The 17901-nt window shown below is 36.5% G+C and overlaps 1 protein-coding gene across 2 annotated transcripts in view; it reads right to left on the bottom strand.

The window, feature by feature from the left end:
• The window catches only part of gstcd (glutathione S-transferase, C-terminal domain containing), a 67612-nt gene extending 50251 nt beyond the window's left edge, over positions 1 to 17361 (bottom strand). The window contains exons 1-5 of one of the 2 annotated variants that reach the window (XM_051119403.1): positions 17263 to 17361; positions 16480 to 16940; positions 14370 to 14810; positions 8987 to 9244; positions 1619 to 1712 (exon numbers count right to left, since the gene is read on the bottom strand). In XM_051119403.1, coding sequence (XP_050975360.1) covers positions 1619 to 1712; positions 8987 to 9244; positions 14370 to 14810; positions 16480 to 16896 — 1210 coding nt within the window. In that variant the 5' untranslated portion in view covers positions 16897 to 16940; positions 17263 to 17361. Of the gene's footprint in view, positions 1 to 1618; positions 1713 to 8986; positions 9245 to 14369; positions 14811 to 16479; positions 16941 to 17258 lie in introns of both variants that reach the window. The other variant, XM_051119395.1, reaches the window with a different exon arrangement.
• Between the last annotated feature and the right edge of the window lie 540 nt (positions 17362 to 17901).

Genomic DNA, 17901 nt, shown 5'->3' with positions numbered 1-17901 from the left:
AATAACTTCTTTTGTGGTCTATGAGACTAAAAAAAAAGAAAGCCACACAGTTTTGAAAGTCATTTTTATTTTGGGTGACCCATTTCTTTAATGTGTAGGGAGAAAAGAGGACCAGTGTTACTTCAGTATAACTGACGTACAATTATAGTTTTTAATTCATATTTTGAATTAGATTTTAAGTAGATAAAGTTTTAGTAATAGTGATGTTTGTTTTTGCCATTTTTAGCAATTTTATCAATTTTTATTTCAGTTTTAGTTATTTTAGTACTTTAACTTAAAATGAAAGAAACTGAGAAACGATGGCTTGACACCTAGTTGAAATAAAATAAGTTGTTTTGTTTTTATTTTAAGTAATGGAAATGTTTTTCTTTTACTTTTTTGTTGCTGTTGTTATTTTTATGGGCTTTTTATGCATTTTGTAGATAGGACAGTTGAGAGATGACAGGAAAGCAGTGGGAGGGGAGAGAGCAGAGCAGAATCGCCTAAGGACCTCGAGATGGGATTCGAACTCGGGTCGCCGTGAGCGCAGTTGCGCTGTATGTCGATGCACTAACCACACGGCTATTGGCGCAGACGGAAATGTTTTTCTTTATAATTACAGTATTAGTTTTTGTTTTAGCGTTAGTTAATTATAATAATACTGGAAAGGATGCTCTACCCTCCATACTTATTTAATGATTTTTAAAATCCTCCTTCAGTAAGCAGACAATTAGGTTTGAGTTAAGCACAAACTCGGACATTCCCGGTATTTACTTTTTTTGTTTCTTTCTTACCAACCGGAATTATATGTAGTCTTTTGACTCAAGTAAATTATGCTCTCAGGGTGTGGGTCGATGAGGATTGTTTCCAGACTCTTTAAACCAACCGGATTTCTGTCTCTCCACGGAGCTCACTCGACGGTCTGTGCGAGGTGATTGGCATCTCACTCATTCCTTGTGAAAAAACAGCTGCCTGCTGTTCGAGCTAGTTAAGACCCCAGAGCACATGACACAGGACAGGCATGAATACTCTGCACTCTTCACAGAAATGCATTTCTACAGGTATAAATTTGCTTACAAAAAAGCAAAGCCTAGACGTCGGAGACGAAATGCTCTAAAACTCATTTTAGATTACTTATTCTATGCCCATCAATCATAGACATTAAAGCTGTCGCTACATCAATTGTTGAAATCATATCAAAGCCAGTTCCTTTGCAGGCACTGTAAGCAGCAACAGTTGAAAATGAAATCAAGGAAACCAAGGAAGCGCTGCAATACTGTTACGTCTTTGACAAGTATATTACCTGTCAGGCATAGTGGATTACGATTTTAAATGCTTCAAAAAGCAAAGAAAGAGCGGGAAAGCAATTCTCAACATCCTTATAGGATCGGCTAATGGAAATAAGACAAAACAAGGTCTTAGAGTAAAGAGAAACAAGAAATAAATAAAAAAAGAAAAAAGGAAAAATGCCTCTCTACGCGTCAACAAAACCTTGTTTTGTTTAAATGCATCGGCTGCATGACTACCAAAACGGTTCTACACAAATATTATATATGAATCCAAAAGATGCTTATCACAGCTGGCATGTTAAAAGTGAAAGATTGTGTTCCACTTGTGTGGAAAATACACCCAAGGTTACCTTCAGTGGGGTTGACAGCTGCCGGTAGGCTCTCCCAATCAACTGTCCATGAAGGGCAAGGGTGAGCGGAGTAAACAGCGTCTATCCCATTCTCCTGCAGGACAAAAGAACATATAAACACAGGTTAAACCACAGACTACTGACAGAAGCCTCCAGGAAACAGCTTTTTTACTGAAGCTGACCACTTTTCACACTTCCTCACAACACCTGAGACAAGGTGGTAATTAAATCAGGAACCTGTTACGGAGCAGTTCATCCCACTTTAAAAACACCTTTAAAGGTTCAGGTCCTATAATTGATTTTACATTTTTCCTAGTTGGTACTTAATCATCAAAGAGACTTACAGGAATGGCTAAAAAGTGTGCTGTGATGATTATTCCTCACTGAGAACATGAAATGCAAAACAAGTACTAATACATACAATGCTACGCACAGAGAAGTAAATATATGGGGTTATGTTGGGCGAATTTATAGGGGACCTTTTTAGTAGCAACAACAAATTTTCAACAGTCTGGCTAGACTAGTCACCTGTTTAGAATGAAATTAACCTCAACAAATCAAATCAACTCATGTGGAACGGAGAGAAGATAGAGTGAGATTGGTGTTAAAACCTCTAGGAAATGTTTTTTGTTTAACAAAACATACAGACAATAAGTAATTAAAAGAATAGTTGAAGTATTCAAGCTTTAAAGAAGGATGTAAAAGAACCACAGCAGTATGAAATAGTTGTAGTCTATACAACTCATGCACTGTATGTGAAGCCATACACTGTAAAATATAAAAAGGTTTGAAATTTGTACAGAAAAAGACTAAGTTAACTAAGTTCTTACCATCTTAGTGAAATATTGTAAACGATTTTACATGTGTTAAGTATTACATTGCAAAAAACATATTACCATACAACCTGTGGAGAACAACAGTAAAAGGACATTCCCAGAAGTCCCTATGTGACACATTATATAATTACATTTTACTTAAATAATATTTTTTCTTCTTGTTTTAACCTGATTGTGTTTTGCCCATGTGTTCATGAATGATTCTGATTTTATAGACCCGGCCACTTGCAAATGCAATCAACTCAATTAATCTTGTGACTTACATAATATTACAGTGATTATAAGTATATTGTATATAAGTATATATAAATATATATAAAACGGTAACACTTTACAATAAAGTGTGATTTGTTAACATTAGTTGATGTATTAACTAACACGAACGAACAATGAACAATACATTTATTACACTATTTATTAATTTTTGTTAATCTTAGTTAATAAAAATACATTTGTCATTCATTGTTTGTTCATGTTAGTTCACAGTGCATTAACTAATGTTAACAAACACAACCCTCTAGTGTTGTTCGGTCATTGTAGACCCGAAAAAAAGTGCTTTAAAATGTCTAAATTTCAAAAAAACGTTACTTTGTCGGAATGTTACGAACCTCTGTGACTTTTATGGCAGTCAAAAAAAAAACTGTGGACTTGATTCGAAAAAGCTAAATGGTCGTAAAACAAAATAAAAATAAATAAATAATAATAATAATAATAATAATAATAATAATTCCCACTTTTTTTTTTTATTTTGGTGTTGTCTTTCTTCGTTCAGGTTTGACTGTAGAAAAATTAATGCAAAAACTGACATTTTAAACCAATTTTTCAAAAAAAAAAATTAATTCTTTACAAAAACTTGCTTTTGAGAATGTCAAATATAAATCTAAATCCACTTAACAAAAATAAGTTATGTCTAAAAACAACTAGAGAATTTATAATCATTTTATATAGTGATATATAGGAATCTAGTGGCTAAACCATGGAATTGCAGATGTTTTTCTTTTTTTACTCCCAACAGACGGCACTGATCTGACTTAAAAAATTAGATTTTAAAGGCATTGCCTCTACTTTAACATGAAACACTGCCATAATTTAAAAGTAATATAAAAATCTCAGAAAAAAAAGTGTATTATTTTCAAAGGGAAAAAATGTATCAGTTATTGCATAAATATTATAAGGTCATAAGAATTATACAATTATACAAATTGAAAATGCATTTAAAAAAAAAAAAAAAAAAAAAAAAAAAAAGCAAAATGTACAAAACATGTTACTATAACAATACTAAAACCCAGTCTGGACTGCTTAGTATTTCTTATACTACAGCAAAACTGAATATTGCATCACCTCTTATAAAATTAATTAATTATTATTATTTTTTTTTTGTGCTTGCACTGAAGCACATTTTCCTTTCATTTAAAAATTTGCACTGAACATTTTAAAATCCCTCAAATGATTAAAAAAAAAAAAAAAAAAAAAAAAAAAAATTCACTCCAGACAGTCCCAAAACAAGATTATAAAATGAAGAGTTCCAATCCCGGCTTCTGACTGGTGAACACAGCATTCCAGACATGCTAAAAAGCACAAAATAAAACGCAAATATAGTTAATCTTCTGTGTGTCGTGCCTAATGACAGCCTTTAGCCATGCCTAAATTCACAAACCGTATTAATTCTCTCTTGAACCAACAAATAGAGCTTCTAAGATGTTCTTGGTCATTGATTTGGAACCGGTTTGTTTCTGGTTCTGGTTGTTAAACAGTAGCTAGTGATAGTGCATCTCTGTTTGCTGCTCTGTCATTACAAATCCAGGCTGGCCATAAGGTTTGGCTCGGCGGATGAAAATGTCATTTGCTCTAAAGCAATGAGCCACCAGTAACAGCTGCAGAGCAGACCTAAAGCAGAAAGCACGCAGCCTGGAAAATCCCAGCGGACTGCTATGCATTAAGAGAGCCTGCTGAGCTCCAACTCATTCACACACACCAAATTGATATCCACTAGCGTGACGGGAAATATCTGATTTATAGTTGCTGAATGCCAGAGGTGGCGAACACCAAACACACACACACAAGAAAAGCCAGAAGTGAAGTTTTGCAGCAGGCCTGAAAACGCGACGACAGCTGTGCGTTTTTATCACCTGCTGGGGACTCGACTATAGCATTGTGGTGCGGGGCAGACAGAAAAGAGACCCGGCATTGTTACTCTGTTTGCCTCTAATGCGGGAGTCGTACAGCACAAGTGTATGAGACCACTGTGGGCTCTTTACTCATTATCGGCATATTTCTGCGCCGATGAAGTGTTGTTGGAGTTTGTGGGCCGTTTAGACGCTGGGTAAATCAGCAGGACTGCTACGGAAGGGGTGGGAAATTGAATAAGCAGGCAGAAGACTGCACAGGAGGTTATGGACTGAATCAGCGGTTCCCTCTGGGAAAAAGAGAGCACTCATCAGGACACAGTAATGATGTCACAAGCTGAGCTTTCCATGAAACACAGCCTTATGGGTGCATTATTATCCGGAAAGGTGAGGAAACATGGGGGCCTGTGACTACAGCAAGCGATTCATCATGAAGAAACAACATTACAAGTGCTGCATTACAAAGTTTTAAAATTGGTGGGGAAAGCTTAAACTAGTACAGAGCTACAGGGGTAAAATCAGCCCTTAAAAAGCATACTGGCAGTACCATGGTAAAGCAACATTATCAGATGGTGAAACCAAGGCATTCTGATATACAGTGCCCCCAATCCAATTTAAAGGAGAACTCCACTTCCAGAACAACAGTTTACAAATAATTTACTCACCCCCTTGTCATCCAACATGTTCACGTCTTTCTGTCTATTTTTCTTCAGCTGAAAAGAAGTTAGGGTTTTTAAAGGAAAACATTCCAGGACTTTTCTTCATTTCCAAAATGAAATTTCAATGCAGCTTCAAAGGACTCTACACGATTCCAGCTGAGGAATAAGAGTCTTATCTAGTGAACGATCTGTCATTTTCTAAGAATGTAAAAATTTCTGTACTTTTAACCACAAATGCTCATCTTGCATGGTAAGTTCTTCATCTATTTACTCCGGTTCGAAAAAAGTTAGAGTAGGACGAAAAGCTCCATCTCATTTTCTCCTCCAACTTCGAAATTGTCATAAATCATTGTTTTACCATTTTGTGTAGAAGGTGTTTGACGTTCATTGAACGTTTGGTTTGTAAACACTGGGTCAGTACTTCCGCCTACGTCAAGCGTGACCTTTCCAATGTTACTACGTAATGTGTGGGGTCGCATTTTTTTTAAATGACAGATCGTTTCGCTAGGTAAGACCCTTATTGCTCAGCTGGGATCATGTAGAGTCCTTTGAAGTTGCATTGAAACTGCAATTTGGACCTTGGACACGCTGATACCACTGAAGTCCACTATATGCAGAAAAATCCTTGAATGTTTTCCTAAAAAACCTTAATTTATTTTCAAGAAAGAAAGACAAACATCTTGGATGACATGGGGCCAAGTAAACTAGTCAAAATATTTCTGAGAATTTTTTTTTTATACTATAATTAAAGAAATAACACACTGTCGAGTTAATGTCCAAAAACAGGCATGCTGTTAGTTTTTCCTTGTTGCACAAGAAAAAAGGCACCTGGGTTAATATAGTTAAATGTTTTAGACACGTAGATGCTTGACTGGCTTGCTTTACAATCACTATGGCTCTTTTTGTTTAAGAACAAACTCCATCTTGCACATGTGGTTAAACGTTAGCCCACCTTTCATGACAATGTGCTTGAAAAATTGATCTCCTGATTGTGAAAAGAAGGAAAGTGGAATTAGGTGAGCTGTGAGAAAAAAAAATCAGTTCTTTCAGAGTTTTGTTATAATCCATCACTATTAATTAAATGAAAATATGTGGTGCGAAGGATTCTCAAAGACAATGAAGACAAATGAAACTGGCACCAAGTTAAAGACCAAAATAGGAAACTCATTTAATTATTTTCTTTTTAATCCGGGAAGACTTGAGTTTTGACTCATCGCCGCTATTCATATTCAAGGCCATAATACCGACTCTTTCTCACTGAAAACTTCAATAAAAACAAATCTTAATATTTAATACCTAGTTAGACCTATGTTCAACAGTTTGAGGTTGGTAAAATTTTATGGTTTTATAAGGCTGGATTTATTTGGTTAAAAAACAGTAATACAGTAAAATATTACAATTTACATGAACTGTTTGCTACTTTCATTTTAAAAAGTAATTTATTTCTGTGATGCAAAGCTGAATTTTCAGCATCATTTCTCCAGTCTTCAGTGTCACATGATCCTTCAGAAATCATTCTAATAAGCTGATTTGCTGCTCAAGAAAGATACATTATTATTACACTCAAAAGTTGAACAGCTGCAGAAATTTTCTGTAACAATGCAAAATTCTTTACTGTGGTTTTATAAATTTAACTGACCCCAAACTTTTGAACAGTAGTGTATATAGAGAATTTTCTATATTGCTGCATAAATATAACCCAAAGGATTATCATATTTTCATCGAATTTTTGAAAGTTGACACAGAGAACCCAATCAAACACGTGCAATGAAAATATATACTTTTATTATATACTTATATACTTTTATTTATTACTCAATATTATGTCTGTAAGTGGCAAAAGTATTTGAATCTCCAGGATTAGCAGTTAATTTGAAGGTGACATTAAAGTCCATATGTTCAGAGGTGTTTTCAATCAGTGGAATGACTATAAGGTATCAGTGCATGCCCTGTTTTATTCAAAGAACAGGGATATATCAGAGTCAGATCATGTTTGTGGAAGTGAATCATGGCACGAACAAAGGAGATCTCTGAGGATAGTAGAAAAATAATTGCTTTTGCTCATCAGGCTGGAAAAGGTTACAAAACCATCTCTAAAGAGTTTGGACTCCACAAATCCACATTCAGACAGATTGTGTACAACTGGAGGAAATTCAAGACCACTGTTACCCTCCCCAGGAGGGGTCCACTAACAAAGGTCACTCCAAAAGCAAGACGTGTAATAGTGGTTGCAAAGGACCCCAGGGTGACTTCTAAGCATCTAAAAACCTTTCAAAACCTAACGTTAATGTTCACGAGTCTATCATCAGGAGAACACTGAGCAACCATGGCATGCATGGCAGTGCTGCAAGGAGAAAGACACTGCTCTCCAAAAAGAACATTGCTACCCGTCTGCAGTTTGCTAATGATCAAATGGAGAAGCCAGAGGACTATTGGAGAAAGGTTTAATGGATGGATGAGGTTTTGAGGTTTTGGGTTTCACTGAAAAGTGTTATATTTGGAGAAAAGAACACACCGCATTCCAGCATAAGAACCTCATCCCATCTGTGAAACATGGTGGTGGTAATATCATGGTTTCGGCCCATTTTGCTGCATCTGGGCCAGAACGGCTCGCCATCATTGATGGAACAATGAATTCTGAATTACACCAGCAAATTCGAAAGGAAAGTGTCAGGACATCTGTCCAAGAACTGAGTCTCTAGGGAAAGTGGGTCATGCAGCAAGACAACGACCCCAAGCACACAAGTCGTTCCACCAAAGAATGGTTAAAGAAGAACAAAGTTAATGTTTTGGAACGGCCGAGTCAAAGTCCAGAACTTAATCCAACTGAAATGTTGAGCTGAAGCAAGCAGTTCATAGGAGGAAAACCACCAAGCAGTTGAAATAGTTCTGTATTGAGGAATAGGCTAAAACTCCTACAAGTTGTTGTGCAGGACTAATCAGCAGTCACAAGAAACATTTAGCTGCAGTTATTGCTGCAAACCTGATACTGAAAACAAGGGTTCACAAACTTTTGCCACTCACAGATATCAGAGGTCTACAATGTGACCATTAAACTACTACGTGCGACTATGAAAAAATATTTAGGACCTTTTATTTTCATAATGGAAAATAAGCAAACATGCACAAACATGCACTAAAATCATGTTTCTCATGATCTTTTGATTTGCTTAAGCTAAAAATTAGGTTAGTACGATCACATTCGCTTCTTTTTTAAATAAAGCTCATGAATGCCTTCTTTTATTTACGGATTAAGCATTTCATTATATATTAAATTCATCCGTTATATCCATCCGCATATTCTTTACCACAACTAATGAACGTCAAACTCGCAGCTGAAAGAAATCGCAGCGCTTGTCGGAGTCAGACAGCCCCGTAATACCAGCCTCCTTAAAGTATCAAGTGGCAGGGAGTCCCATCAGTTAAGAGCGAGTCAGTACGGCTGCTGTTCTGCCTCGCTGGAGTGCATAAATCCTTTATCATCATGGTTCAGGCCCGCAGTGGCACACAGGGCTGCCGTAAAGGGACGGGAGCACAGCACTGAACGTATTGAGAGCAGATCGCTGTTTAGGGATTATGTGAGTTCGCCACTGACAGGTTTAGTGAAGTGGCAAAGAGAAGCGCTTCTGTGTGCGGCATGTGTAATCTCCTTCCGTGAGAGGGAAGAGTTAGGGAACGAGAAATGAGGAGAATAAAATAAGAGAGCAAGAGAGCGGGAGGAAAAGAAAGTGAGTGAAATTCAATTACTTGCAGTTTGGTCAGAGTTGGCCGCGGGCCTCCGATGAAGGGCTCTTGCTTGAGTTTTGGCCCTTCCTGATCTGCTCCACTGGGTAGTGGGGCCTCTGTCTGCGGGGGGCAAGGGTCAGTCATGCTGAGACTAAGGAGGGCCATCCCACAATCCTTTGCGGCCCTCAGTACGCTAGGGAGCTCCTGTACACGCTGGTACCATCTCAGTAGCAAGGGAAGATTGGAGAGGGTGCAGGGGGTGTGCTTTTGGAGGGAGACCTGCAATGGAAAGATAATATAATATATGACCCCATTCAAAGGTTTACATACTTCATTCTTAATACTGTGTTTGTATCTGAATGATACACAGCTGTGTTTTTTTGTTTAGTGATAGCTGTTTGTGAGACCCCTGTTTGTCCTGAACAGTTAAACTGCTTGCTGTTCTTCAGAAAAATCCTTCAGGTCCCACAAATTCTCTGTTTTTTTAGCTTTTTTATGTATTTGAACCCTTTCCAACAATGACTGTATGATTTTGAGATCTTTTCACACTGAGGACAACTGAGGGACTCATATTCAGCTATTACAGAAGGATCAAATGATGCATTAAGATCCAGGGGTGTAAACTTTTGAACAGAATGAAGATGTGTACATTTTTCATCATTGTTGGAAAGGGTTCAAATACACAAAAATGAAAACCCAAATCATTTGTGGGACTTCAGAGATTTTTCTGAAGATCAGCAGGCAGTTTAACTGTTCAGGACAAACAAGGGACTTGTGAACAATCATCACTAAACAAAACAAAAAAAAAACACAGCTGTGGATCATTCAGATAACAACACAGTATATATACACAAACAATCTAAAAAACATTCACAAGTGTAAGAGTAGGTCATATTTCAGAAAACAATGTACAATTGTTATGGCAAATAGGCGAGACAGCAGAGGCTCTGCGTGTACTTTGTGCTCCTGTGGAGTTTTCTAAAAAGCATGAATGCATATTAAAAAATGCACACTGACAGCGAGGCGCTGTGACTTAAGTAACCCATCAAAGTGTTGTGCCCACTGAACCGAGATCAGCTTCAGAGCTGTGACGCTCCTATCATCGCTCCACAGAGAAATGATGGGGAGAAAAGGATGAGGAGGACAGAAGGAGGGAGACATGCTAGACGGAGTGTGAAACTAGGAGGCACCGATGCGCCGCTGACCACAGAGAGCCAGGAGCGAGAGAACGACAGGAGGAGAATGAACAATGCTGGGAGGAGAAAGAGAAATGGATGACACACACATACACATCAACATTACCTCAAAGACACACCACAGGGTATCTGAAGATACAAAGTCTCTATGATTTTTTCTCTCTAGCTATCACTTCAAAGTACATCTATGCTGTGGAGGTCTATGTCTAGAATGCATTAAGGTATCGTTCTCATCCATAACCCTGGTTATGAGCAATAACAGCAGGGATGTATGACTAATTGAATTTTAAATAATTAAAAACAGTAATACAATTTAACATAAGCATTAAATGAATATTACATTGCTGCATGCTCAATGAACCATATGTGTGGTATTAAGTCTTTTCAGGTCATCCCTCCTTTTCTTCACAAAGCCAAACTGGAGATTAGAGTGAGGCACTTACAATGAAGGTGAACTGAGCAATTTTTTTGATAGATTTAAAACCAGAAATGTGAAGCTTATAATTTTGTAAAAGCACATTAATTATTCTTTTAAAGCATTCTAATGATTTTAGGGTAAATTGGATATAGATTCACACTGAAATTATTCTACAACACGTTATGTTGTGTTGTGTGAAAAAGTATAGATGTATATCTGTGTGTAGCGCTGTATATTTTTACTGAACGAGAAACAACATAATGCCACAAATGTAGTCCACTGAGCTTAATTTTCACAAGGTGGATTGTAACATTATAAAACTGAAGCTGAAACTGAAGTCAGGATCCAAAAAACATTCATATGACAAAAAGTATGATGAGTACATAAAAAAAGTATAATGTAAAAATAAAATGAGAGTAAAGTTTAAGAGTAAAAACTGAGGTAGCATTTGCTTTGGGGGAAAGAACTACAATCCCATGAAGCACCGCAAATGACAATCAAATTAAAAACAAATAAAAGTACTGATTTAAAGATGTTGAGGTTACAGTATTTATTTTACAGACTGATTGTAAGACCCATCAATTTGTAGTATCAAGCAGCAAAACTTGGAACTTTGAAAGCCAGACCTATAAAATTTACAAATGGCCGCACCCGCTCTTACTGGACAAAATAAGGTGGATAGAAAGTACACTACCAGTCAAAAGTTTTTGAACAGTACGATTTTTACTGTTTTTTAAAGAAGTCTCTTCTGCTCACCAAGCCTGCATTTATTTGATCCAAAGTAAAGCAAAAACAGTAAAATTTTGAAAAATGTTTACCATTTAAAAAAACAATTTGAATAAATTTTATAATGTAATTTATTCCTGTGATTTCAAAGCTGAATTTTTGGCATCATTATTCCAGTCACGATCCTTCAGAAATCATTCTAATATTCTGATTTGATGAATTTGATGAATGGAAAGTTCATAAGAACAGCATTTATCTGAAATAGAAATCTTTTGTAACATTATGAAAGTCACCATAATTATCATAACATTAGCATCCTTGCTAAATAAAACTATTAGTTTCTTTAATTTCTACAACTTCTTCCAGAATAAATTACATCTTAAAATATATTCAAATAGAAAGGAGTTATTTTAAATAGTAAAACATTTCAAAATTGTACTGTTTTTGTTGTACTTTGGATCACATAAATGCAGGCTTGGTGAGCAGAAGAGACTTCTTAAAAAAAACATTAAAACTCTTACTGTTCAAAAACTTTTGACTGGGAGTGCACATGTAAAATGTACCAAGGATATATCATTAAATGTTTTGATTGTGTATAGAAAATACATTTTTATTCCAAAATATTCCTATTTATGCACATTTTAAAGTAGTTTGTGAGATTGTCAGGGCTGGCTCACAACACTTGTGGTGAGTTGATGGATGCTGAAATGTTTGTTTAGCTTGATTTGCTTGCCTCGGTTCTCTGGTTACTGAAGATTTCTCTGCAAATTTATAGGTAATGCAGTATTCACCTGACGATTTAAAAAAAAAAAAGCATACACCATCGATCAATAACCTCAGAGCTCACAGCAGGTCTGACTTTAAAGGTTTATAAGTTTCCGTTCAAAAGCAAATCAAGAGAAAACAAATGGGATTTTTCTGGAACTGTTGCACTCAATTCCTTTAAAGGTGATGATACACAGGGCAACTTTTTGAGCAATGTTGTTTAAATTTGTTGCCCATTCTCAATGGGAAAGTGCCCAAGTAACATTGCTCAAAAAAAGTTGCCCCATGTCTCATCACCTTATAGGAACGCTACACTTTTTTGAAAATAGGCTCATTTTCCAACTCCCCTAGAGTGAAACAGTTGAGTTTTACCGTTTTCGAATCCATTCTGCCGATCTCCGGGTCTGGCGGTAGCACTTTTAGCACAGCTTAGCATAGATCATTGAATCTAATTAGACCGATAGCATGTCGCTCAAAAATGACCAAAGATTTTCGATATTTTTCCTATTTAAAACTTGACTTTTCTGTAGTTACATCGTGTACAAAGACGGGCGAGAAATTAAAAATTGCGATTTTCTAGGTCGATATGGCAAGGAACTATACTCTCATTCCGGCGTAATAATCAAGGAACTTTGCTGCCGTACCATGGGTGCAGGAGGCGCAATGATATTACGCAGCCGTCAACTCTGCCGGCTACAAACTATGGCCCCGATTACACCGAACGCGTTTTTTACGTCTGAAAACGCGAGGCGCACCGCACTGCCTTTTTTTGGTGACTTTGAGCAGTGCGTTGCGTTTTTTTATGTTGCTAGGCAACCATCAAATCAGCCGTCTTGTCAATCTAATCAAAGGATTATAGCGCAAGCGCTGTAAAATTTTTGGATTTTCGCTGTTAAGTAAACTGTCATATCAGCAAAAACCTTACAAAATACAGCTCCAGGTAACCCGCGACAGACACCAAAAGTTTTTCTGCCATCACTGCAGTCTCCGGACTTTTTAAACAACGGTAAAACTTTCGTCACCACAACGGAACGCCCGCCTTTCCATTCATTCGATTGGACAATGGAAAAAACGCGATGACGTCGGCGGTTTTCTGCTCAGAGTTGCTTTTTTTCAACGTCAGGCGCTCAGAGCGCTCCGGCAAAAAAAACGCATAAACAGCGCGCATAATGCTCACTGCCCATAGAAAACAATTAAAAAAAGGCGCCTCTCACTGCAAAAACGCGTTCTGTCTGATCGGGGCCTATGGCTGCAACTCTGCATCTGGACAAACTTAGTGCTGGTCACTTTCAGGCACTGCGTAATATTATTGCGCCTGCTGCACCCATGGTACGGCAGCAAAGTTCCTTGATTATTACGCCGGGATGAGAATATAGTTCCTAGCCATATCAGCCTAGAACTTTTCATTTTCCGTCAGTCTTACTCCACGATGTAACTACAGAAGAGTCAAGTTTTAAATAGGAAAAATATCGTCATTATATATGGTCATTTTTGAGCGAGATGCTATCGGTCTAACCAGATTCAATGATCTATGCTAAGCTATGCTAAAAGTGCTACCGCCAGACTCGGAGATCGGCTGTTTAACGCTAGGGGAGTATTTTTTTTTAAAAAGTGGAGTGTTCCTTTAACACCTCCATTCTAACAAATAAAAGAGTCTAACTGTATGCAGTGGAAGAATCTAACTGGCTATCAGTGACTTTATATTTCATCAGCTGGAGAAAAAATATGTTTCCAGCAATATTGTTCCTCTGTTTCATTACAATTATGGCTGTGGACTTTGCTATTCTCATAGAATTAGAACGACTGAAAACTTTATAGTTATAATGTTATTGTTTGGCAGGCGATACATCTGCAGTAATGTGGTCTACAGCTTTATTTTATTAGTGTCTCCTCAACCAAGCTATCATTCTTGATGAGAACAGGCCTCTATTAAATCAACTGCCACAGATTTTCAGATTCTCAAGAGTAATAGTCTAACAAACACTGGTGTCAGACGGTGTCAAGCTCTTAGAGTGAAAGAGTTCAGGGACATCGCAGCGCAGAGAATCTAATTCACCGTCCCACACAACACTGATCCATTTCAATTGCAACAGAAACCACCGACCTTATTTAATGCAGGCTTGAGAGAATCACCTTGAATAGGAAAGTCAAAGAGGCATGAGAGACGTCTGCGTTTGATGTAACTTAAAAGAAACTGTGAGTCTCAAAGTGCTAAAATGAATGAATGAATGGCTCTCTTTGTGAAGAATGGTGATTTATAAGTAATGAGATAAAACTGGTTTCGATTTGTTTGTTTTACCAAGTATTGATGGATGCAGGGCAGCAGGACGACATCGGTGAGAGTGAAATACAGCCCTTCTGCAAACACATGCTCCAGCTCTGGCAGATCTGTGGTCTTGACTTTTCTGATGTCAGAGCGCTCCCTGGTGGAGGGAGAAGGAACTGCGTCTGCAGAGAGCTTCGCCAGGGCAGCACTGAGCTCAACACCTGGATGCGATTCGTTCGGATGACTCTCCATCTCTGTACCAGGGCCTTTTAGCTTAGAATCGCTCTTCTTCTGCTGTTGCAGCTTCTGTCGGCGTATCTTGTCATCATTGTGGACCTTGACGGGTTCCCCTAACCTCTTCTCTAAGTTCAAGATCGCAGCTGGAAGTCGACACATCTGGTCTTCGGGGTTTCGTAAGTGTTCCTCCACCGCAGAGGGAATGTCCAGCTCACACAGTCTAGTCCACTGACTCACCTGAGGAGCAAACGACGTTAGAAATCATTTCATAACCAATAAATTTGATGCACAATTCATGAAATGTGACATGCTTTCTGTAAATATTCAGAGTTTCATGTAATTAAGCAAACTAGGAATGTACTGATATTAAAATTGTGGCTAATACTGAAAAGCCAATAATTACTGACATAACTGATTAATAACTGATAAATGTCTAATGTCTTTTGTTAATACATTTAAATAACTAAAAAGGATTGCCATAATTGATAACTATCCCTTTAAATTCGAGCTGGATAACCGATAAGAAATCTTAAAACAAACAGAATCAGTAAAATATTTAATAACAGCAGATACAATAAAATAAAATTAAAAAAAAAACTGCTTATAATGACCAATAATCAATATGGTACAGATATATAAATCTCAGTAGTAAACCAGTGTTATTTTAGCATTATTTACATACTGTTGCAGTATTTATTAATATTTTGAATGAGCTTTTAATTTTTTTTACACTTATAAAAATATTTTTCATTTTCATTTACATAATTTAAATTTCATTTTAATTTTAATTTAAATGATATTTAAAAAGAAGACTCTTGTGCTCACTAAGGCTGTATTAATTTGATACAGTAAAAACAGTAATATTGTGAAAAAATATTACAACTGTGTAAATGTCATTTATTTCTGTGATGCAAGGCTGAATTTTAAGCAGCCATTATTGCAGTTTTCATATATAATTCTTCACCATTTTTTCTATTTACCTTTAATTTATTTCCATTTAATTAATTTACTTACTTAGTACTTAAATTTCAACATATATTATTTCAGTTAGTTCAGTTTTATTAAGTGTTTAAGGTTTACATTTTTCCATTTAATATTTATATATTATTTATTTTCAATTATTTTATATCAATTTCCAAAAATGATGTTAATAGTCTTAACAATTTTGTATTTTGTTTTCATAATTTCAGGTTTTGCTTTTTTTTTTTCCTATTTACCTTTAATTTATTTCCATTTAATTTATTTATTTTTTTAGCACTTCAGTTTCAACCTATATTATTTCAGTTAGTTTATTTTTCATTTTTGTTAAATTGTTTAAGGGTTACATTTTTCCATTTTATATTTACATATTACTTATTTTTAATTATTTTATTTCAGTTTCCAAAAATTTTGTTAATAGTTTTATTTAACAATAACAACGCTGCAGTACATTACCTTAAGGGTACAATTGTTACACACTTGCAGCTGTCGCTGGTTGACTGGCACACAACAAAAACTTCCTGAAAATGTCTTTGAAAATGCACTTATAAAATTGCTTTAAGGTATTTTCATACCACAAATATTGTTAATATCTGACAGACGTGACTGAAATAGGTGTCTTGAGACATCACACCTGTCCCACTGACAGCCCAAGGCTCCGAAAACAGTGAAAAAAGAAACAGGAGAGCAACCAAAGTTTGTTTTTCCTCTGTTATGCCTTATAGCTACTATCTACAAACACTGAGCTCAAATGTCAGCATTTGAATGTGTGATTCTGTGATGCCGACCTCCAAAATTTGCGTGATTCCACCTGTCAAAACACGTCAGCGTGCTTGTCACCCCACAGCGACACTATTAGCTTACACTTTTGACTACTCGTGGGGTTTTAAACACTTGTCCTCTGGTTGTTTTTAATCTGTAATCTCACCTCGGCGCAAGCCTTGAGACAGGTATTCTTGAAGCCCAAGAGTGACGCCACATCCTTGCGGCCTGGCGTCAGCTGGCACACGCTCTGAATGATGTGTCTCAGTACGACAGCTAAGCCAGCTCTGCAAAAACAAACGTCAGGCTCCAGTGCAGCCGGCAGACGGCACATCCTAACCAGCCCTGGCAGCTCGTCCCTCCTCACTTCAGAGACAACCAGACCCTCGGGCACAAGACCTGACAGAGATGGAAGGACGTCTGCTTGATCTGTGACCAGGTAGACATGGAAAGATGAGCACTCTGTGTAGGACAGGAGGAAGAGGACGATAGAGGAGTGCAGGGGAAGAGACACGGCTCCATTCACAGTGGACACCTCCAGATAGAGGCGCTCTCTGTCTTTTTGTGGCTCGGTTTGCTTCATTCTGACAGTCTAGTGGAAGGGAGACCACATGCAGAGCTTAAAATCTGCAATAAAAATGAAGGGAAACATTTGAAATGTAAAATCTGAACATTTAGGGCAGCATGAGACTGGAACAGGTGCAGTGTTTTGAAAGCAAATGTGTTCAACTATGCAGCATGATTTGTACATTTAGTGCAAAATATATATATATATAATAACTGCACATAAATATGGTACAATATGAGTCTCTTAACTACTTCTACTGCTTTATTTTAAGTCATTGAGGTTGCTATCTGACTCAGTTTTCCGTGGCGTCACGATATCGCTAAGCACAACAATCAATGAAAACTAACAAATGATGAAAGAATGTAAAATGTACCTACTCACAGTGTTTGAATTGCGCAAAACATCCACTAGGAAACACATGTGAAACTCTCCGTGTTGCATTAAAAATAGTCCGACTATAAACCGACAATCGCGTTTGAGTTCCACCAACTCTTTACTTGACGATGTTTATACTTGTACAAAATTAACGAATAACATTTAAAAAGACTTTACAATAATTCTTCCCCATTTCAGTGACTTTACAAAGTAATGTTAAAATCCTTTCCTTTTTTCTTTCCTTATTTTCCTCTCAGAAATAAAAAATAAATATTTTTTTACAAAATAAAATGACAAAATATCAATATATTAATGTTAAATTTATGCTGTAACAAAATGTTTTAATTATTGACATATCATTGATCTTCTATCGAACAGTGCGTAAATTATACTGTTGTATACTGTTTGTTTTTTTTTTTTTTTTTTTAGTGCTGTCAAACGATTAATCTTATCTAAATATACACTACCGTTCAAAAGTTTGGGGTCAGTACATTTTTATTTTTTTTTTTTTTTTTTTTTTTAAGAAATTAATACTTTTATTCACCAAGGATGTATTAAGTTAATAATTAAAAGTTTATTAAAAGTTAATAATAAATAATTTACATTGTTATAAAATATTTATATTTTGAATAAACACTGTACTTT

This window comes from Labeo rohita, chromosome 1, assembly GCF_022985175.1.
Source record: "Labeo rohita strain BAU-BD-2019 chromosome 1, IGBB_LRoh.1.0, whole genome shotgun sequence".
In the NCBI taxonomy this organism is placed as follows: domain Eukaryota; kingdom Metazoa; phylum Chordata; class Actinopteri; order Cypriniformes; family Cyprinidae; genus Labeo; species Labeo rohita.
Note: the sequence above shows the minus strand (reverse complement) of the source record. Positions and strands in the feature narration are given on the sequence as shown.